This window comes from Mastigoproctus giganteus, chromosome 2 (assembly GCF_048544385.1).
Source record: "Mastigoproctus giganteus isolate SK-2022 chromosome 2, ASM4854438v1, whole genome shotgun sequence".
Classification (NCBI taxonomy): Eukaryota; Metazoa; Arthropoda; class Arachnida; order Uropygi; family Thelyphonidae; genus Mastigoproctus; species Mastigoproctus giganteus.
This window is the reverse complement of record NC_143576.1, coordinates 86799113-86823960: the sequence shown is the minus strand read 5'-3', so window position 1 is coordinate 86823960 and position 24848 is coordinate 86799113. Positions and strand designations below refer to the sequence as shown.

Below are 24848 nucleotides of genomic sequence, written 5' to 3'. Positions count from 1 at the left end.
TCCTCTACTTTATAGTCCCTCTTCAGCATCCAGCATTAGTCATCCATCATGTTGTCATTCCACCTCCTCTGGTACCTCATCTCCATATCTTTAATGTTCTGGTGATATCTCCCAGCCTGTTCTTCACTAACGCTTCCTGGGTTTTCTGTGAAGTGGTCAATGTGGTGGTGTAAAAACTGTACCTTGAAACTCATGTTGCAGCCTAGCTTCTTAAAGTTTGCCAACATATTTTTAACTATATTCTTGTAGTCTGGACCCTTGCTGTTCCCTAAGTTCTTAACAGACCTGAAGTTTATCCATATCTGTTTTCTCTTTTATTCGTACTTCCCTCAAAATCTTGGTCCCTCATCAGTTTGCAAATTTGAGGTCCAACAAAAATACTTCTTTTAGTTTCTCTTGGGTGATTGATGGAATTTAGTACAAATTAGTTGAAGCAGGGACCTTTCTGAGGTAAACCTTTTGCAAACTGTTTCATCAAAACCAATTTTGATGTTCAAAGGTTGAAGGAGAACAGTTTTGCAGTCTATCATTGGTTTATGAACTATGATCCAGGCAACAACCTGCTCCAAACAGGGGCAGTTTGTTGCCTGGATTCAAAAGTAAGGGACTATTTCTCATTCTCTGTCTGTACCATGATAAAAATGTCCCATGTGCTAGAATATTTTTTGACTTAAGTCTAGAATCAAGGAGTTCTGCAGATACTTTGGTAAATTTAAATCTTTTACCAGCTCATTGGGTTCATGCCGTTAAAATGGTTGAGGACTCAATATCTCCAGGCATATTGACTTCAGTTTTATCTTCAAAAGCTTTACTCTCAGCACTCTGCTGCCACATTCTCCAATATAAGTGGAAGATATGGATGGAATCAGCAGCTTTTCTCCATGTGGGACTGGTCTAATGGTAGATAGAATTTTAGATACACACTGCTCTTCTTTCTCTTTGCATTGTATCACTCTACATTAACTAAGCAGAAGTAACCATCATCATAGTGGTTTATAAGCTCCTGTTAAATAATGGGATTTGCAAATGACATTAGCCTTCTTTTTTACCATTTTTCCACAATCTCAATGCTGCAGCACAGGTTCAGCAAACTTTGTGGATAACTTCCACAAATATAACAAAATAAGTTCAAATTGAGTAAAATTGAGCAAAAATGAGTAAAATGTCTTGCATGAAGACATTTTACTCATTTTTAAGCACAAGTTTGACACAACCTCAAAAATAAACAGAGCTCACATTGATAAACACTGCTACATAGAGCTCTCAAAGTCAAGAAACAAAGGACTGTAGGCAGTGTTGTCAACATGTGAAGATTTAGTTTATAAATTTCCACTATTTACTCTTAACTTAATACATTTAATAATACAACTTCTGACATCAACTTAAGTGATTTGTTACAAAATGGTACATGATAACAAAAAAACGAATAACATTTCTTAAATCAGTATAAAAAGAGTTATAAACAGCTTTTAGTTTTGAAACACTGAAAACTATGCAGAGTGGTGTAATCAGATCAAGTGTATTACTTTCTTATTGCCTCTCTAACATGCTGCTGTAGAAAACAGTCATCCAATAAATCAACAGAAGTCTCGCTAGTGTGCGAATGACTAATCCATGAGTTCCAGTCAATATCTGGAAAGTTCAAATCTCCCCATTATAAGACATTCCGATTTACTGGCCCACTATTTCTCTGTACAGTTGTTGTACTCATCAGATTCATTAGGCCTATAACACACTCCCACTCATTTTTTCTTTCCCACTGCTTATGTCACACCAGACTAAGTCAACATTGCACTGGCCACCCCATGTCGACTGGATGCACTGCCTTAGATTTTGTTTCTCCTAACTAAGAGCGTAAACCCGCCCCCTCTATCTTGTCTGTCCTTTCTGTACACATTGTACTCTCCATATTAAAATTCTGCATCGCTTATATCTTGAATGATACCATGTTTCTGATATCCCAACATGTCTGCATTTGATGACTTGTTTGGATAGGTCTCAGTTTGAGTCCCATCATAGACTGGAGGAATTTCTAAAGGTTTCTTCAACTGGAGCTATAGTTAACTGATCTCAGGTGGAGGGAGTAGGCTTCCCTTATGAGTTATTCTGGGTTTTACAGCCTGCACAACGTGTAGACTGGCTCTTGAAGATATGTTTGTTTACACACAGTGCACATGGCACAACATGGTCTAAGTTGCTGATGCACCTAAAACCTTACAACAACAACCCTATGTTCTGTTAGCAGCCACACAATACCTTCTACTGACCCATGGCCAGCTTGAGAAAATTTTACAGTGTGAGAAAAAATTATTATAATTTTATATTAATTAGCAAAAAATTTCTCATCTTTATGTATTTAATTTTTTAAATGTAACCAAATTTCTTTTTTGCATTAAGTTTTGTTTTCTAACTCAATCTATGAAACTAGTCTACATATATTATTAAATGCATAAATAAATAAATAAATACTTTTTAATATTTAAATTAAAAAATATAAAATTCTATAGTCTCACCAGATCTTTGAACTGCATCAAAAAGTTGCCTACTCAATACACTAATTGAATAGCCCTGCAGTAGTCAAAGAACATCATCTACCTTGGACATGCTCATATACACTGTGGGACACAAATAAATCAGTTGGACAGTATGGCCTTCAACATGTGAAGGCCATACTGTCCGGATTGGCACCTCCGTAGCCAGGTGGGAAGGAGCAGCAGTGCGTAGCACGCGCTTCTTGATTAGACCGGGGTTCGAGCCCGTCGCCACCAAATACAGAGGATGCGGAAAGGTCAGGGAATGACCACAGCATATTCCCGGAGCAATATGGCCTTAGTTGCTAATGCTCCTAAAAGCCAAAATAATAACATAATAATAACATAACTGTCTGGATTTGCTCCGGACAGTATTGCTCCAGATTTTTATTGGATACATGTATACAACAGTTGTTCTTGACAAAAAATCAGAGTGTAAACTCACCTTATTGAATTGATGAGACTAATTATGCTAGAAGGGAACATGACAAAGTCATTGACATTGTGTCAAGTTCCATGGAATTATTAAGATATCTGAAATGTTTTGAGATTTTTACTCATGGATAAATCAGTTAATTATATTTTTAATTCTTATTTTGATATAACAAGACATTATACCACGTTTTTTCCCCCCACCACATGTGTACCACAGTCTGTTATACAGATAATTGGATAGTGGACATGGAATGAGAATATGCCAAACATCCTCAACCTTCAGGAGCTTTTGGATTATGATTGACAACTTTACTGACCCGAATATTCATGCATTAGTCCATTGTCTCACAAACTGTGGTTGATGGACACAAACTTCCAGGGATGTGGTGTCTGTGAGAGAAGGTGGTGCTCATTATGTGGTTTTTGAATGGGTTATACAGGCAATCCCCATATAACATGGTATTCTACAACATGGTTTCACCCTAACACGATTGATAAATTGCGACAATCCTCGCATGACATGGTACTTCTACAACACAGTTTCGCTCTAACGTGGTTAGCGAATTGTGACAAACTTTGCATAACATTAGTATTTTTGAGCTTTTGTGCAGGGAAAACCCTGCTATTATGTTGGATGTAATTTTTCAACATTTCCATTCTTTTTTGTGAATCCCCTCTGTTGACTCCCTAGTCATTGTGCAAAAAAAAATTATTGGGAAATCCCCATATTTTATTTTGTTGGGAAATCCCATTGTTATGTTCTGTGCTATTGAACTTGTGCTTGTTGAAAATCTAAATTTCAAAGTTCTGTTACTATTGGATAATGTGTCAGGCCATCCAAAAGATTTAAGTCATCCAAATGTTGAAGTAATGTTCCTACCACCTGTTACAACTTCTTTAATTCGGCCATTACGTCAAGGCATAATATTTATATCTACCTTCAAAACTCATTACATCAGAAAATTGTTACAATGGATTTTGGAAAAAATTGATTCCGAATCTATTGAAGTGATGGAGGCATGGAAACATTTTTCAATTGTGAACTGTATCGGAATCATAGCTTTATTGCTCAAAGAAGTAAAACTATCAACTTTAAATGCACGTTGGAAAAATGTATGGCCAGAGTCAGTTCATTCAGGAAATATGGTTGGAACTGGCAGAAAATGAAATTCATGCAATAGTAGAACTTGCTAAGGACGGGAAGGTTTTGATGATATGACTACTGAAGACGTTCTAGAATTACTTGAGGTTTTCCACATTCACTCTCTTATAGTCTTCTTTTCCCATCTCCAGCCTTCTACGAGTGACCTGTTTTTTCTTTCACATTCTGATTGCTGCAACAAATTGAACGAACAGCCCACCATCTGTACTGTCATTGATATCATGATCACGTCACTTTCAAAATCCCTTAAATTATTGTATTTGTATATGAATAATACAGGTCAGGTTTAGGTATGTTCAAGGGCAACAACAACCTAGCTTTAAATGCTGGTTACACCACCAACTTGAAGAGATTCTTATTACACCGGCAACTCTTGAGGACCATAGGCTGCACTAGCAAACCTCAGAAATTGCAAATTTCTGAGTTCTTTTTTATAAATATACTAAATATTTTTATAAATATGCTATATAAGGAATTATAAATACTGACAGTTCTTGCTTTGAGTTTTTGCTTTACGAGTTCCCGGGTTTACGAGATTTTTATTTTTTTTTCAAGTATCAACAAAATCAAAAATATGAACATTAATTCCAAAAATGAACGTTAAACATTCATTAATACCGCATATAAAACCATGCTCATAGCTAAACAATGCAGTGTACCCCTGCTTTACGATATTAATCCATTCCAGAGTCACCATTGTATTGTGAAAATATTGTAATGTGAGCCTAATAATGCATTGTGTCTTGGTTATTCCAAGATCTCAGAAGTTGAAATTTTCGATATATAACTAAGCTTTTTATCTCTCTAAAAGGTCATTTTTATACTGGAAATTGTATTAGTTACCAATTCAAAGTATTAAAATGCACTACCCTTTCATCGTTATCATATGTTCTGTTATGAGAATCAATTTTGAATGCCTTTGTTATATTTTTCTAAAACATTTCTGGAAGTCACGACCATAAAACAGTAAAAACAATTTGCACTTTTTGGTTTATTGGGCTTTTCTGTTAGTGCAATGAACTATAATCAGATAGTAAACTCAGTGGTATTGCATTTGCGAAAATACCGATAGCTGGAATTGTGTGGGTTTTTACGTTATTATGAAATGTGTTTTCCCTTCAATGAAATCTTCCATCATATAAAAAACAGAAATGAATTTTTAGAATTTTCTCTTCATTCCTTTATTCCAAGATTGGTTTTTGCATCACTTTGTGCCTGAATTAAAACAATATTGGGAAGATAAAAATATTCCTTTTTGGGTGATTCTGAGTTTAGATAATGCACCTGGCCACCCACCATTTCTGCAACATCACCACCCTAATGTTAAAATAATTTTTTTTGCCACCAAATACGACGCCACTTTTGCAGCCAATAGACCAGAGTGTTATTTCAACGTTTAAAGTGCATCTTCGGGAGACATTTGATATGCTAATTAATGCAACGGATAAGGAGAGAGAGAGAGAGAGAGGTCCAACTCTTAAAGAATTCCATATTTTAGATGCAATTAAAATAATACAACGAGCCTGGGAAAAAAATACAGATAAGAACATGAAGGGTGTTTGGAATAAACTGCGTCCTCAGTTTATTGATAATTTTGTAGGATTTCAAGAACCAGCAGAGTTATACAAAATGAAATTCGTTACTATTGATAACCAATTGCAGCTTGGCGTTTCTATAACTGATGTCAGTGATCTGCTTCAAGCACACAGTGGAGAGCTCACAAATGAAGACCCCTTTGAAATGGCAAATGTGAAGAAGCTGAGGAAGAAAATTTGACAGCTGAAACTTCTGTTTGTTCCTTCACTCTCAATGGGCTAGACCAGTGGTTTCCGACCTTTTTTTAATAACAGCACCCTTAAGTAATTTATTTTATTTTCTGCCACCCCTACTCAATTTTCTGCCTGTTAGATCCGATTCTCTCTCTCTCTCTCTCTCTCTCTCTCTCTGTGTGTGTGTGTGTGTGTGTGTGTGTGTGTGTGTGTGTGTGTGTGTGTGTGTGTGTGTGTGTGTGTGTGTGTGTGTGTGTGTGTGGTAGTAATATTAAACTGTTAAGAAGTAGAAAAAGGAAAATAACAAAAGTTATATGTCTAATACTCCAAAACGTGCAGCACAGCAGTAAAGGAAGCAAAAGGATATAAATAATGTGTGGTTTGTAACATAAAGTGTCTGTGAAAATGGAAATGAAAAATACACAAACTAAGAGAAATTTAAGGGATAATAGAAACTGGAAGTGAAGTATTTGAAAAACATAGTACAAAAATTAACTGGGACTGAGGAAGCAAACAATATACAAAAATAATTTTATACAAATAAATAATAAATAACAAATAAATAATTGTATTCAGATATGGGAGGGCAATTTTAGCAAGAGGTCGAATCAAGGGATGGCAAATATGCAAAATCTGAATACAGTAAATGAAAAGATGATACATAGCCAGGAATTTCAACAGGGGACTACTCCTGACCATGTATGAACATTGCGTTACCGAACTTGTGTATAGTATTAGAAAAAGGGTGGGGGCAAATATGCAGCCTTTATCGTAATACTAACAGACAAAGTAGTCCCTACGCAGTGTAAAAATTAAGTTAATAATGTAATTTTTTAAATTTAATACAAATTTACAAAAGTGTAATGTGAAATATAATACAAATGTTTGTACCGTGTTTTTAGGCCATCTTTCCCACTTTTTTTTTTCTACAATAGAGGTCATTACTATCTGTATCTCTAAATCTATATAACTCAGTGACTTGTAATTGTTTCTTCTTTTGCATCTTGGCTGTGTATGTCTCTCCTCCGCTTGACTTAATGACTCTGGGTAACACCCACTTTTAGTATTGGTTTTGATTTCCCTTCTTCTCTACAAGTCTATGGTATTAACACCTATTTTTACTAACGCTTGCCTATACCAGAACCCTTTCTATAAGGTTGAGCCTTACACACCCAGTAAGTTCAGTATTTTTAATGACTTTTTTCTGCACTTTTTATCTTTATACTGTCTTTTTCTATTTTTTTCCCCGCTCATAAACTATTAGTGTAATATGAGGGTGATAAGAATGCTCCGACTATTCTGCATCCTATTGCTATTTTCGCCTTCTTTTGACCATCTTTTTCTCCCATTCCCCAAGAATTTTACCATTCTCTATACCATTTGCTTGTCCACACTTTTTGATCAAATTTCTCTGCTGTATATTTGAATTTTTACATTTTTTAACCATGTTAATTTAATTACTTTTTATCCCTTCTGCATAGTACAAACATTTGTATTATATTTCACATTACACATTTGTAAATTTGTATTAAATTTAAAAAATTACATTATTAACTTAATTTTTACACTGTGTAGGGACTACCTTGTCTGTTAGTATTACAATAAAGGCCGCATATTTGCTCCCACCCTTTTTCTAATACTATAAACAAGTTTGGTAACACGGTGCCTGATACATGAAATTCCTGGCTATATATCATCTTTTCATTTACTGTATTCAGATTTTGCATATTTGCCATCCCTTGATTTGACCTCTTGCTAAAATTGCCCTCCCATATCTGAATACAGTGTTATTTATTTATTTATATATTGTTTGCTTCCACAGTCCCAGTTCATTTTTGTACTAGGTTTTTCAAATTCTTTCACTTCATGTTATATGATAGTTATTATAATAATACAGTTATAAACAAAATTACAATTCATAATACAAATTATATACAGGAATACCTTGCACAGTGTGGTTAATGCATTGGAAAAAAACTACTGCACTGACTGAGCACTAAATCAGCACTAAATGGAGAATAGTTTCAATGGGAAAAATAATGATACATGGGTATCATAAGGATTTTTTTATATTAGAAATAATTATGCATGATTAGTTAGAAAAATAATAAATACAAATAGTAATGAGGTAGAATAAGAACAAAATTAATTGATAATCAATCTCAGTAGGAGATTGTAAACCGCACTATAGTGAATCCTGTACTGATTGAAGCTGCACTGTGCAAGGTATTCCTGTATACTTATACAATAATTTTATTCTTTATATAGAGATACTAATTATAGATCACCACAAAGTTAAAAGGATAGCACACAATGGATGCCGTACACCTTTTTATAATGAAATAAACATATAAATTTAAAAAAAAAAAAAAAGTTTAAATAACCCAAATTACATGGCACCCCTTGAATGTTGTTGTGGCACCCTAAGGTGCTGCAGCAGCCTGGTTGAAAACCACTGGGCTAGATGAAGCTTTTCAACACACAGAAAAAGCAATTGAGATTTTCGTGTCACAATATTCAAATTTGGAGCGTACCAGGAAAGTTGCTACAGATTTAAAACTTGCTTATGCATGCTATTGTGAAATTTATAAATAAAAGAGAAGATTGTTTTGGAAACAAATGCCTCTTGACGCATTTCAAGAAGATTCCTTGTGCTTCCCTTCCAACAACGAATGCCGAGCCGACAATAAGTGATCAACGGATGTGCATTTAGTCGATGATGATGAAGAATAAATGTTCTTTAACATTTGTAAGTCATAAATAATATCTTTATTTTTATAATTTGCTTTATTTTACAGACTATGTTTTCATTTCTTTGGATAAATCAATCATTGTTTAAGCATAAACTAATTAGCTAACTAATTTCATTGTTGAGAACGTAACCCCTGTTTTTAACATTAAGTCTATGCGAAATAAATTCCTGCTTTACGCGCATGCGCTAGGAACGAATTAACTCGTAAAAGCGGGAACTACCTGTATAATAAATATTTTAATGTTATTGCCTTTGCACAAGAATATGCAATTTGCTTCCTAGCAATAATTGTAGAGCTTCATATAATTTCTGAATTTTATTTGATATATTATAAAATTTATGATATCTCCTTTAAGTTCTGCCATGTACTGCTGATTATACATAAATATAGTGTTATAAATTTGCCCTGGTTGACAATGCTTGGGCTGTACAAGGGTTAGATTTTTCGCATATTTGAAACCCTTCCCTCCACTGTCTGTTTACTACTGAGGGCCATATGTTTGTGATGATACATTGCATTATTCATAGCAGCACTGGTGCCGCTATGAATAATGCAATGTATCACTGCTATATGCATACGTATTTCCAGACAGGAGAGTATGTAATCTCTCTCTCTCTCTCACTTCATATCAGTAATGTTGATGTATTTATTTATTATTATTATTATTTAAAAAAAAAAAAAAAATTGTTGTTATTCTAGTGGTAGGCCTCGTACTCTGTCAAATTCTGAAGAAGGACTTGTGTCTGCCTCAGATTCAGTCCAGGAGAGTCTTGTGAGTATGTTAAATCATGAGAGATGTTATTTAATTTTTATAACTTAATTGATATAGATTTTGTCTGGCATTTGGTGAAGCTTACATTTCTTTCTCTTTTTGTTGTTATCTTTCACTAAATTACATTTATCTTATTAGGTTGCACTTTTCTTATTATTCCATCTTTTTTTCTTTAAGATGGAAATTCTTATATGCACTCCCAGATCAAAATATTATAAAATGTACCCAATATTACATAAGTTCATTTTTAGTGGCAATGAAAGCAGCAATCCTGCATAACCTGAATTTGACTAGGTATGTACAGCTGTCTCCAATATTTCTATTTCATTTCTATTTGAAAATGATGTCTCAACCTGTTAGATTCATAAATTGCTTAGGCTTATCATCTAGGCTACCTCACTCCAGGTGATTACAGATTATTAATGTGACTGATGTCTGGCAACTGTGAAGACTATGGCATATGCTGCATATTGCTCGAGTGCTTTGCATATCATTCCTGCACAATTTACATCCCATGGGAAATTACAGTATTATCATTTTGGAACAATACATAACAATCTAGGTTTAAGAATTATGGAATAAACCAAGTCCACAAGAATGTTCACTTATACTTCCTCTTAGTGACAGAGCCCTCCAGATTGATGATGGAGGCTCCATGCCAAATAATGTATATGATCTCCCATATGAACATTGCCACCAACCACCAATAGCTTATACAGAGGGGATGGTATCTTCCTCTCAATTCCTGTTTATTTTGAGGCCTGGGTTGCATCATATGGCTAGTACTTTAATGTACTGAGGATCCAGAGCTGTTTTATTTTCTTTGTTACATCCCATGAAGTGTTGTTACCTTTACAAAAAATTTTGTAATAATTTTTGTATTAATATTTACAAATTGTTTTGGATACCAACTTTTATAATCTGGTTGAGACTTCAGGGGGGGGTTGCAAGAGTAAACCATAAAATTTTTCATGTAAAATACACATTTTTATGCTACTTCCTACAAACATTTATTCTTTTTCTATATTGTTTATTAGGAAAAAAATTACTGAAAGAACTTTTGTGAAAGCTATTTATTCGAATAGATTTCTTATTTTCAGTTTAGGACTTTATCAATTTTGCTATTTAAAACATCACTCAGAAAATTATTAGTCATGGCCCATAGATTAAAATAAAAATATAATATAATTTTCTGAACAACACTAATGCCAGAAATCTCATTAATTGCTTGCCTGATTTAGTTTTTTAAGTTTATCTCAAATTTTTATGTAGCTGATGTGTTTTAATAATTAATAAAATTTTAATAATTCTACAACTAGTATATCTGGTGAATATGGGCTTGGCAAACCCAGGGTCCTGAGCTGGATATCATCATTCTTCTATTTCTTGCTTTCTTGGTGATTCCCTTTTACTCTCTCTCTCTCTCTCTCTCTCTCTCTCTCTCTCTCTCTCTCTCTCTCTCTCTCTCTCTGGGTAATGTTGGAATTTTTTTTCTTTTTTTGGCTGGTGCAGCATAAGCCTCAGGCTTCCTTGCACCATATGGCTAATAATAATAATAATATTTTATTTAAAATAGAGATACACTTGTAAAAACTGTGATTGGTCGATCTTATGACCTTGTTTATTTTTTAATTAGTTCATATAGTGAGAAAGGCCTGCTGACTCCTGGTTAAAAATATTGGTACATTTTGATACAAATGTTAAATAGTTTTGTTTTATATGTTACATGAAAAAAGCATTTTATTATTACCATAAAAGGCTAAATATTTTTGTGCATTACACTTCGTTCATTGTGCAACAATGAACTCTTTGCAACAATAAGAACTTATCTAAGCTGTCATGTTGGCCTCCCACAATACATAATGTTTGAAGATTGTTTTTTGGTTTGTGAAGCTTTGGTTGACAGGATGGTTTCTTTAAAAGCACAAGTTGAACTATCAGTTATTTGAATGTTATTTTAAAATCTTTTAGATATGAGAGAGAGAGAGAAAGAGAGGAGAGAGAGAGTGACTAAATATCCTGATGAAAGATAAAGTAAATAGCCAAAGAATGGGGCATTGGTTGCAGTATTAAAGTCTGGAAAAGACGAAATAGTTAAGAACTACAAATGCACAACAAATGAGATAAGATTTCAAAACATCAGTATAAGACGAGGAGCTAGTATAGCCAGAAATTCAAATCAATTAGAATTAAGTACAGGCAACTCTCAGTTTACAAACGAGTTCTGTTCCAAGACTTTGTTCGTTGTATGTCTCTTGCATTCCTGAGCTTTTGCTTATATATTGTATACATTAGCAGCCATTTTAAAGCATTAAAACCGTGTACTAAACATCGAATGGTCTATACAATATGTTTTATTATAATGTATGTATGCATTATGGTTTATCGTATACTAGGGCTTGCATAAAACCGAGAAATTTCAAAACCGGCTTTAACCAAAGTTTACTCTTAAAACCGGTTTTAAAACCGATTTTCTCACTTAGGGAAAATAATTAAAAGCTTATAACACAGCTATTTTTTTTTTATCTTGGGTAGATTGTACAAATCGTAATCAAATCTTTTAAACAAAATCTATCACCTCTTATAGTAAAAAAAAAATAAAAAAATAAAAATGCTCCAAAAAAGTAACCGGCTTGAGATTATACAAAATTACAAATTGTATTCAAATCCTTTGAATAAACTATCTTCTCGTATAGTAAACAAAAAAATAATAAGCCCTATAATAATAATAATAAATAAATAAAAATAATGTGGAAAAAAAACAGCTTGGGGAAATTACTTTACTATTTATTGCTCAGCTTTTTTCTGAAAATGATCCTTTAAAAAACACAGTATATTAAGCATTTTTCCTGATAGACTTGACCTTATTTTGTGTTAAAGAGAACAGTGATCGAAAACACTCTCTCAGATTGGACACTTGTTGGTTTAATGGTCAGCAGTGCTCTATAAACTTTCTCTAGCTTTTCTCTTCTACTGCTAGTTGCCTCCAAAATTTTAAATTCTTTGCTGATTTCAAATTCACTCAGATATTTTGAAGGCTCTTCAGTTAATCTCTTTATTACACTACCATACTCTCACATGAGTGTATCTCCAACATCGGAACTAGACGAGTCTTTGTTTTCTTCTAAAAGAACAGTTTGTTTATTTTCAGTTTCTTCATTCAACGCTAAGACTCCTTCGGAATGTTTTGCAAATAATCTCTGATAAATCTCTTCAGCACCCTTTTTCAAAACTTGCTTACTTGGAAAATCAAAAGTTCTTGAACCTGAATCTTCTTTCCTAAACTTTTTGGTGTTGTTTAGATAGCTCAGCAAAGCCACAGTTTGGCAATTTCGTCTTGCATTGTAACGCTGCAAAAGGCTTTGGTGAAACTTTAAAGCAAATGGGTTTTCTGCTGTATCAAGCTTAGCAAGCAGAAATTCTATTGAAGACTCTGCTTTAAGTAAGTCTGTATCTTCTGAGGTTATAGCCTTCAGAATCATTTCAACTGGTCGCAAAGTTTCACATAGCAATTTAAGTGTTTTCCAGTCATCGTCAGACACAGCTTCAGTTGACAGTACTGCACATGGAGCATTTGGAATGCAATTTTTCAATTTCAAAAATCTCTCAATCATATAGAATGTGCTATCCCATCTAGTCTTGCAATCTAATATAAGTTATATTCTTTCCCATTAAATTTTGCTTTAACAAAATTTTGTAATATGTCATTTTTGGTAGGCGATTTTCGGAAAAGCTTGCAAATTTTTGTGACTTTTTTAATAGTTTGTGTAATATTGGCCATTGGATTGAAGAAATAAATGAGCTCATCGGTAAAGTCGGTTTGATAAAGCATGACTTTGTCTTTCTTCAACTTCTTCATCATCACTACTTTCTTCATTATTTTCATTTTCTTCATTGTCTTTGGGAGACTCAGAGACTGTGGCACCATAATTGATTGCTTTTTCATAAAGTACATCTATAACTGACAGATGTATACAATGGGCTATACATTGTTGATGATAGGCGTAATTTGCTTGCCAAACTTAATCATCATTGCTGCTCCATCGGTGGTGCAGGCAACAATATCCTCATCCAAGTTCAAACCAAATTCCTTTAAGTGTCCCTTCACAATTTGCTCAGGTCTTCTGCTATCAAGTGAACCATTAATCTCCATAAGACCTAACGACCAATGATTGTATTTTGAATGCACATTTATATTCATATACCTTTTATTTCGTATAGACGTATATTCGTCTAGAGTCGATGAATACCGTGCACCCAAAATAAATGAATTTTTGAAATGCTGAATGAGTTCTTCTTTCTTAGTTTTATAATAATTCAGAACCACATTTTTAACTCCATTCACTGAGGCTGGTGGTAATTTATTATTTATTTCTCTGAAGGTGAAGGTTTGATTGTATAAACTCAGTCTTGGCAATTGAATTAAAAGAAAATCCATCAAAAGCAGCTAATTTTGAAATCTCTTCTTCCATAGATTTTTTAACGATAAAGTTTTCTGTTCTTACCATTTTTACGGGAGGTTCACTGTTATCTTGTTTAATGTCAATCTGATGCATTTTCTTTAAATGCAACATCAAAGATGATGCAGATCCTCCAGACGACTTCATTATCTTCTGACATTTCGAACATTGTGCTTCATCTTTGCTTTTTCGAGCAAAATAATTCCATACATTTGATTTCATCTTAGAAATATTAAGAGTAATAAATATTAATTAGAAGGAATTTATATCGCCGACAATTTTAAATAAAAATATTGAAGATAACAAAGGCACAATACTATGCATCACTCCCGAAAGCACCGAATGAAGAGTCTAAACGAGGCACGTTTCAAAATTTTCACGAAAGAAAATTTTTATTTATTTACTTGCAATTTTTTTTCCCCAATTAAATCTACCGTATTTTCAAAATTGCATAAAAGCTAAATTTGGTGAAGCTGCTTTTTTGGAGAACATTTGATCGCAAATTTAATAGGAATAAAGAAGCAAAAACTTTCTACAATCGAAATTTGATGCAATGTTCAGTGAATCTGTTTCAAGTGGGTAACCATCAATAAGGCGCATTCCATAACTTGCCTGGCGAACAAGATAGATGGAACGGAGAAATGTTGAGCATTTTCTTTTACGCTATCGCTCCGACTCACTCAGTCGTAAATGAGTACACCTACATCGTGCCATGATACAGGTGGGAAGATAAAAAGGTACCCCTCCTAGATTTGGGCCACTTGCCCATGAGATTCGTATCTAAACATAAAATAAAATAAAAAACATGTTTAAAACATAAAGCAGTTGAACGATCAAAGCAGTTGAACGATCCAGACAAACGACGAAACAAAAGAAAATGTGCATAACAATAAACTATATTCTAGGGCTAACTAAGAAAATATTCGAATCCGGTTTTAGAAGCTCGGTTTCAGTTTTAGCAACTCAATATGAAAACCGGTTTGCAAGCCTGGATTCTAGCCTTTACTTCTATCCTGGTTTTATTGTTGAGCCTAGGTATTTGAGCGAGGTTACATTTTTAAAGTTCAAATTATCAATTATAAAATTCATGTCTTGGTTATTATCACTTCTTGCAACTTTTAAATATTCAGTTTTTCTTGGTTAATTTGGAGTCCAATTTTTCCAGCAGCTGTTTTTAATTTTTTAAATGTATTTTTTACATTTTCTGGATTGTCACTAACTAGATCTATATCATCTGCAAATCCTAGGATCATTGCTATCTGTATCCTCTTTGTTTATTTTCCTGATACATTTCTCTAAAGCAAGATTAAAAAGGATTGGTGAAAGGGCATAATCCTGTTGTGATATTGAATGCTTCTGATTTGGTTCCATTAGAAAGAATAATACCCCTACTACCATCCACGCACATCTTTATCAGATCTATCAATTTTTGTGGAATACCAAAATCTTTTAGAATATTCCATAATCTTTCTCTTTGGATGCAATCGTAAGCTTTTTTAAAATCGATAGAAAGGTTATGTACTGGTTGATTGCATTCCCATTTCTTTTCCAAAATTTATCTAAAATAAAGATTTGGTCGATAGTAGATCTATTCCTCCGGAATCCTGCTTGGTATTCCCTATGTTATCTTCAGCAAATGAGGTCATTCTTTTTAGTAGGATGCTTGATAGAATTTTGTAGCATGAAGAGAATAGCAATATTCCTTGGTAGTTATGGCATTCCTGTATATTTCCTTTTTTATAAATTGGCTGTATTAGTGAGTCCTTCCATTCCCTGGTATTTCTTCCTTTTCCCATATTAATATGATTAATTCATATAGTTTTTTAGTTAGTTTTCCCTCCATTTTTAATTAATTCAGAGGCAATTCCATCCAGGCCTGGGGCTTTATTATTTTTTAACAGTTCGTTGTTTTCTTGTATGTCTTCCAAAGTAAGTATAGGTGTTTCTACATCACAAGTATATAAATGGCTCTGCTCAATGGTTAAAGTAGGCTTTTCACAATTTAGCAGTTGACTAAAGTATTCTTTCCATCTTTCAGCAATATTGTCATCAGTAAATAGTATCTGGTTCTTTTTTCCTTCATTATAGTAGTTAGCATTTGGGTTCCTGATTTTTGTTTTTTAACTGCTTGATAGAATTTCCTTTGATTATTTGAAGTGTGTTGATTTTTAATTTCCTTCAGTTGGTCTTGTTGAAATTGTCTTTTTTGTTGTCTAATTACCTTCCTAGTTGCCTTACAGCTGTCTCTGTATCTTTGTTCAGCTTCGTTATCTAATGGATTTTGGAGCCACTTTTCAGAACCACTTCACAGAAAGGTGATTCTGTCACCTTTCTTTTTATTCACAGCTTGTTCACAGATATTGTTAAATGTATTTAACAATATCTGTGAAATGTTATTTTTCTGCTTTCTTTGGATTCCAACGATATTTTCTGCTGTTTTTTGGATGCTACTTTTAATGTAATTCCAATGTTCTTCTACATCTTGGCCCATACCATTTATTTGGGCATTAAGTTTTTTTTTACTACTCTTATGTAGGTCTTTTTAACTTCTGTTAAATTAGTTTATTTATATTAAATCTCTTTTTTTTTTCATACTTGTGAAAAATGTCTTATTTAGCTTTATTTTCAAAAAAGCTGCTACTAAGAAATGGTCAGTATCACACTCTGCTCCTCTGTTGCCTCTTATGGACTGAATATTATTTCTGTGTCTTCTATTGATTAGGACGTAATCTATATGGTTAAACGTTAGACCATCTGGTGATTTCCAGGTTTGTTTATATATATATTCTTTCTCATGAACGTTTTACTACGAAGTAGCATATTTTTTGAGATTGCCAAATTTATAAGCCTGAGTCCATTTCCATTTGAGGTTTCATGAAGGCTTTGTTTTCCTATAGTCAGTCTGAAAATATCCTTTCCAATTTTTGTGTTAAAATCCCCAAGGAGTACAATAATATTATTTTTTGAGGTATTATCAATCATTTCTTCTAAGACCCCCCCCCCCCTTAGAATTCATCTTTTGCTTCTTCCTCTGTAATTTCTGTTGGCATGTACATTTATTAGTGTGAGGTTAAACCATTTTGTCTTCAAGCTTATTCTGCTGATTCTTTTGTTTATGGCTTCAAAATTTTTAGAGAGTTTCAGAGTTTTTTTGCTAACTGCAAATCCAGTACCTAGTTCGTGTTTATTGGAGCTAATCCCTCCATAAATAATCATGTAGTCTTCTTTCTTCATGTTTCTGTCTCCTGTCCATCTGATCTCTTGAAGGGCCACAAGGTCCATTTTTATATTTGCTAAAGTTCATTGGTTAGTTCTTGAAGTGCTCCTGATCTATATAGGTTTCGAATATTCCATGATCCTAATCTTAGTCCATTATTCCAAGGCTTGGGTCAATTTCCATTTAAAGTTGTCTGGTAATGAGGCTTTTGTGCTTGTTTCGTAACGAGAAAGGTTTTACAAGAGGAGGTTGTTAGCCTCCTGCTTAACCCCCAACCTGGAATGCCAGGTACTTAAGATCAACAGTGATCATGCTTTTTTGTGATCACTGTTGATCTTAAGTGCATTGATCCTTTGACATGTTCTTTTATACATGCAATGTCCTTTAAAATAGTATTCACTGTTGAAGCAGCGAGAATTTTTTCCAGCACATCACAAAATTTCTCTGCAGCTGCAGAATCAGCAATGGTGACTTCACCGCATACTTTAATATTGTGGAAATCAGTGCAATGCTTGAACCTATTAAATCACCCATTGCTTGCCATGAACTTGGGTTGGGGTTTGCCATACTTATCCTTATTATCTTTATAAATACTTGTTGCTTTTGCTTTAATGGTCATTAGACTTCTGAATCTGATTTTCCATTCATATTTTTAACAGTTGTTCCATCTTCAACATAGCACCTGAATGCTGTTTTGTGATCACTGTTGATCTTAAGTGCATTGATTCTTTGACATGTTCTTTTATACGTGCACTGTCCTTTAAAATAGTATTCACTGTTGAAGCATCAAGGCCTAATTCCTTTGCAATAGATGACAAACTTTGTCCTGCTTCGTACTTCTTAATCATTTTCATCTTAATTTCTAAATCAATTTTGTTTCGTTTCCTGGCACTACCACCAATTGCACTTTTCATTAGTCACCTTCCCTTCATCATTGTAATACATAAATAGGAATGAAGAGAAGTTTCAGTAAATTTGTTTTTTATATGATTGAAGATTTCAGTGAAGGGGGAGTATATTTCACCATAATAGCATAAAAACCCACACAATTGCAGTTATCGGTATTATCGCAAATGCAATAAGATCGCATTTACTACCCATTTATAATTAGATGCGCTAACAAAAAAGCTCAATAAACCAAAAAGTGCAAATTGTTTTTATTGTTTTATGGTCGTGATCTCCAGAAATATGCTTTAGAAAAATATCACAAAGGCGTTCAAAATGATTCTCATAACAGGAACATATGATAACGATGAAAGGGTAGTGCTACTTCTATTATAAATATATTACCTTTTAGAGAGATAAATAGTTTAGTTATATAGCAAAATTTTCAACTTCCAAGGACTTAGAACGAATTACAAAAAAAAAAAAAAAAAAAAAAAAACAATATGTTTTTGGGTTCACTTTACGATATTTTCACGATACCTCCATTTATTCCTACAGATGCAAACTATGTTTGCATCTGTAGGAATAAATGGAGCCAGCAAAAGCTTAAGTAAAGTTGAATTTCCGTAAGTCGAGTATTATGTGAGTATTAAAATAAGCTTAAAATGATTTAACTAAATTTGCATTTTTTACTGTCAATTGTTAAGATTTTTTCTATATAAACCTGTATAACCATTTTTATAATTCTAAATTACTCAGTCGGACCTCTGTTTAATTATTTTGAATTCCCCTTGGAAGTTACACTTAAAATAGTTTCCGTTGAGCTAAGAAAATTTTCATATATCGAACGGATTAGGAGAGAATTAACTCGGTACAAACTGTTTGCTTTTCTGGTCTTTAGGCAATTAGTGCTGCTGCACGAATTAAGAGAGCTGAAGGGATTAGCATTCTATAACTTAGTGGTACATGGTAAAACCTATCCGACCACCTGTCCCACACGGCGAAGCTGTGCTGGTCAAGAGTGAGCAGATCAAGGTGTATTCCCAATGGGCCTGGCCACCTTCCAGTGGTGTCCAACCTTTTTCTGTACAGGGGCCATATTCAAAAAAATTCAAAGTTAGATTTCTTTAGTGTTGTTACATTTTCGATATTCTGTTGCAAGTAAAATTGAAAATATTCAAAAATTTTATTAAGTACAATACACAATTACATTTACTGAACAAAACATTTAATTAGAAAATGTTTTTGATAATTAACAAAATTTAAAATGCTGTTTTAGTTCACTTTATCCATGGGCCGTAGGTTGGACACCACTATGAATCAACTGTAAACAAGTTCAAGAATTAGAAAAGTGATTTTCTTTTACAGCGACAAATAATCATCTGTTGTTTTGCAGAAGTGCGTTATCCACATTTTTCCGTAAATTTTCCCTATCTCTGTTTACATGGTCACAGCACCTGAATATCCGAATGACACTGATATTTTGGACAGTTTAAAAAAAAAAAAGAAGAAAAGAAAAGATTCAAATTTAGGAACTAATGAAAATACCGATGACGAGAGGAGGACAACAAAGGTATTAATCCTTCTAAATATGAATTGTTGGCATTTGGTGAAAATGAAGTTAGAAAATTGTCAATTACAGTTAAATGCAATTTGTGGATACGTAATTGGTAAGAAAGTTTCGGAAGAATTGAAGCATTTGATGAACGCTCTGAGTACGATACCAATTTCACCGTGTGAATGTGAGCAAGCATTTTCACAAATGGATCTGATTGCCAGCCCAACCAGCGCTTCGTTGATGACAAAAACAGTTTCTTCACTACTGTTTCTTAAAACTGCAGGCCCACCGCTGTCCTGCTTCGATCCAGCACAATATGTCGATTCGTGGCTACTTTGGAAATGTCATTCAGCAACTGACACACCAAGAGGAGGAAAAGAAGTCGGCATAGCATGTCGGATGAGAACTTAATAAAAATTTGGAATATTCTACAAAAACTTTATTATGAAATTATTTTTAATTATTTTACTCACAGTTTACTTATTTTTTTATATACTTGAATAATAAATTTATGCTTAATAAACTTTGTTAATATACTTGAAGAATTTAATATATTTGAAGAATATACTTCAAGTTAATATACTTGAAGAACAATTTGTTGTTCTTATTCTAAAAACATTACTACTAAAGTAACAATATCAGGGGGAAAAAAAATTTAGAGTGCTTTTCATATCCTTTTAATTTTCAATTTTTCCTGATAGCAAAGAATGAGTAGTAGTACCTATTTACACACACACACACACACACACACACACACACACACACACAGTTCCCGCTTTGAGTTTTCGCTTTAGGAGTTCCCAGATTTACGAGTCCCCCCCCCCCCAAGTATCAACAAAATCGGAAATATGAACATTAATTGCAAAAAATGAATGTTAAACATTCATAAATATTGCATTTCAAACCACGTGCATAGTTATACAATACAGTGTACCCCACTTTATGATATTAATCCATTCCAGAGACACCATCGTATCTTGAAAATATCGTAATGTGAACCCAATAACACATTGTTTTTTGATAATTCATTCTGCAACCTCAGAAGTTGAAATTTTCACTATATAACTCTGTAAAAAGTCATTTTTATAGTGCAAATTGTATTAGTTACCAATTCAAATCATTAAAATGCACTACACTTTCATCGTTATCACATGTTTTGTTATAAGAACCAATTTTGAATGGCTTTGTGATATTTTTCTAAAGCACATTTCTGGAGGTCATGACTTTTATATAAAACAATAAAAATAATGTGCATTTTCCAGTTTATTGGGCTTTTCTGTTACTGCAAGCCAATGGGTAGTAAACTCTACGTTGTTGCATTTGCAAAAATATTGATAGTTGGAGTTGTGTGGTTTTTTACGTTATTTTGGTGAAATGTGTTTCCCCTTTACTGAAATCTTCTCTTTGTTCCTTTTTTTTAAATCTTCGTAAACTTGTTACTCTGTGTAAATCGTGTTAGTTGCAATTTGTGCATTCCATTAAAAAATGCTTATGCATGCTATTGAAATTTATAAAGAAAAGAGAAGATTATCTTGGAAATAAATGCCTCTTGAAGCATTTCTGAAGAAGACGACTCCTTGTGCAACAAACCAATGAGTGCCGAGCCAATAATGAGTGATCAACGAGTGTGCATTTAGTCGATGATGATGGTGAAGAATAAACATTCTTTAACATTTGTAAGTCATAAATAATTTCTCTATTATTATAATTTGCTTGATTTTACAGGCTGCTTTTTCATTTCTTTTGATAAATCAATTATTGTAAACTAATTAGCTAACTAATTTCATTGTTAATAACGTAACCCCTATTTTTAACATTGTCTATGGGAAATGGGCACCTCCGTAGCCAGGTGGCAGGAGCAGCAGTGCGTGGCACACGCTTCTTGATTAGACCAGGGTTTGAGCACGTGACCACCAAATATGGAGGATGCGGAAAGGTCAGGGAATGACCACCGCATATCCCCAGAGCAATATGGCCTTAGTTGCTAATGCTTCTAAAAACCAAATAACAAACAAAAAACAACTATGGGAAATAAATTCCCACTTTACGAGCACGCACTAGGAACGAATTAACTCGTAAAGTCGGGAACTACCTGTATACACACAGGGTGTTTCAAAATTATGTATACAAACTTTAAAAATTTATATTTTAATGAACTAGGGGGCTTCGTCCCCTGCTTGCTTTGCTTGCCAACCCCCTGCATGCTTTTCTATGTAAAATGTAGAGGTATGACGGAGTAAGTTAAATCTTTTCTACTTAAAAGAGACACCTGTCGAAATGCTCCGATCGATATCTAATCAGGAAATGACCTATGTAATTATTTACTTGTGCATTTGTAGTTATGTAACTGCCCCGCCCACTTGTACTACATTACCTGAAAACTTTTCTTCCGTTGGCTACCCCACCATTTTCAAGGTGGAATAAATATCATTATATAATTATATTTACCCTGCATTTATATAGGTCACTTGGGAAAAGGTCTTTTGCTGCGCATTCCATAATGCAAGAGGAATATTGTTGCATCCAAAAGAGCCTAAAAAAATATTTAAAATATTTACAAAATACTAAACTATTTTGACAAATATACAAACTATATCGGATCCCTTCATCAGCTGACATTACAGTGGAACATCAAATGATGCCAGGCATTGGTCATGTATTAAACAGTGAAGCAGTGCACAAGGTTGGTGAATGTTATGTAAGCAGTTGTCTTTCAATGGAAACAACAATGTAGTTATTTACCTGTGGATTTGTAGTGACGTAATTGTCCCGCTTTCTTCTCCCATTGGCTTGAATAAATATCACTAGGGGGAAACCGTTTTTAATGTATAAAGAGATATGCAGCAATTTAATTTTCTTAAACTCATTTTGTAGCTACCCTTACAAATCCACTCTACCATGAAGGAAGACTACAATAGTCTTCTCCATTAGTGAAGCGTTACTTATTCGAGGTTGTGCAATATTATGGTAACTTATTGTGAAGGAACTCACAATATGAGATACAATTAAATCGATGCCTTTTACATTACTGTTGTAGTTCACTACTACAACAAAATATTGTGTATACACACTGGCAGTTCTGTAGTGAATTTCGAATTTGTGTTTATTACGGCTTGTGCATTTATTTTTCTAGTACACACAGTTTTCAGTTGAGTTTTACATTGCAGTTGTGTGCAGTACTCAAAATTCAGACATATTCCGATTTTAAACATGAGGAAAGGCAACTAGTTAGGGATAAGGTCAGGAATACCAACTACATTAGATAAAGGAAGATTATTTATTAATTTTTATTTTATTTCTTTATAAGAAAATAAAACAGAGGAGATGAGAAGGTGCAAAGTATGATTCAAAGGCCACTGGTGAAGACTGTTTATCATTCCCACGAACATAATTGAGCAGAGATTGTTTGGATAACTAGGCTTTAACTTTAAGTTTACAGTTTTATTGGTACATTAGCAACAAAAGCTGTTACGTGCTGAGACAAGGTTATAAACCATTAGAAATAAGTTCTGGTAACCTTTGAAAGATGTTACCTTGTCAAAGGGTTATATAAGTAAAAGGGTAAAAGGTAATATACAGATAAAAAATATATGTGTATAAATTAATAAGTTCTAAGAATTTAAAAACAGCTGACACGTCATTGTTGGATAAAATCTAACCAAGTATATAAGGCTCAGTCATGGTTAAAAGCAGTAAAACATGTATCATTAAAATTTGAATAGTCAGTTAAATATGTGTAAGAGATAAAATGGTGTCACAGGACTCACATGGTCATTGGCTTTCAGCAAAAAATATGTCAGATGACTCTGTCCTATGTGAAGCTGAGCAAGAACAACTGCTTCTTTATGATTCCTGTGTAATTTAGACTGCCATTGTTCAATTGTAGGCTTTATCTGATGTAATTTATTAGTAATATCTCCATACCATGAATCCTGTCCTTTGGAAACTTTTAGGGGACTTACAGGCCATGATTATTAGTGGAAATTTTGATTTTGCTGCAGTATTAGCCAAATAATTTTGACTAAACCCAATATGGTAAGGAATCAAGCTCCTGTTGATATCAAATTTATGTTCATAGATAGTGTATATCTTCTGATTTATCCAAGGCTAACTGTATAGCATGCAGCTCTGCAACGTATATGCTGCATTAAGGGAGAATCTTGGATATGGTAGTGTCTGGAAAGACAGCAGCAGATCCTACACGATTCCAAGATTCCAACTTCAAGCCATCTGTAGAAATTGTCAAGAAGCCAGAATGCTCAGCTTGGTGTGCTGGATAGAGCTGCAGGTAGATAGACGATGGAGTATCAGACTCTACCTAGTTCTTAAGGGAAAAGTTGCAAGCTAGAATGTGAGCATGCCAAGGTGGAAGGGTTTGCTTTGGGAAACCTTGTCTACAGTGATATGCAAATCTTGGAATAGTGCTTGAACACAAATACCAAAAGGATGATTGACAGTCTGACAGGCATTGTACAAATTTTTCCATTGCGGCTCAAAAACAGATGTTCTCATAGGATGGTCTGCCAGGGATTTCAGTTTTAAAGCATACTTCAGAGACAGCTGTTTACATGGAAGCAAATGAACCACGGTTCATTTGCTTCTATGTATAGGCTTCCATCTCAGGACAGGAGATGTTTGAAATGCTTCAGTAGTGATATGGATAGCCTGATGATGGATGGGGACTGTTTCAGGCTGATTTATAGCTTGAATCCATAATCTAGTGTAGATTGCACAAGTGCATGGTAGATGTGTAGTAAGGTGCACTGATCTGTACCCCAAGAAATAGAGTATGGGAATATTGAAGCTTCCTGTGCACTTTGTACAGAGTTAATGGATATGTTTGGGAAAGGTCAGTTTTTTTTATCAAATATGAGTTCCTAGAATTTTATGTCTAGCACTACTGGAATAACATTTTGTCCAAGTCTCAATTTATGTTCAGGATGAAAATTATGCTTACAACAAAAATATACACAGTCTTTTATGGCAAGAACCTGAATCCTTTATCTAGTGCCCAGATCAGTGGCTTGTTGCAGTTGTCTTTCAGTAACTCTCATGTTGCATAACTAAGAAAATAGGCTAGTCATCAACATAGAAGGTGCTAATTACAGTTGGATGAAGTTGTTCTGTGATAAAGCATAACACTTAAAAACTGATCTTCCTCTTGACAAAAGGGACAAGAGACTGTAGATCCTAAATGAACTTGGAAAGTACATGATTTTCTCTTAATTTTACCCTTCATTTTTTGGATTTTATCTCAGACCATCTTAGTGCTGGTTGACTGAGTAATAGATGATGTACAACAAATC

General features: G+C 33.8%; 1 protein-coding gene across 3 annotated transcripts in view; it reads left to right on the top strand.

Annotated features, from left to right (window-relative positions):
* Positions 1 to 24848, top strand: part of LOC150089391 (ARL14 effector protein) — an 88889-nt gene that overhangs the window by 47641 nt on the left and 16400 nt on the right. For all 3 annotated transcript variants that reach the window (XM_090368561.1, XM_090368560.1, XM_090368562.1), the window contains exon 2: positions 9350 to 9422. In XM_090368561.1, the coding sequence (XP_090224687.1) occupies positions 9350 to 9422 (73 nt within the window). The remainder of the gene's footprint in view (positions 1 to 9349; positions 9423 to 24848) is intronic.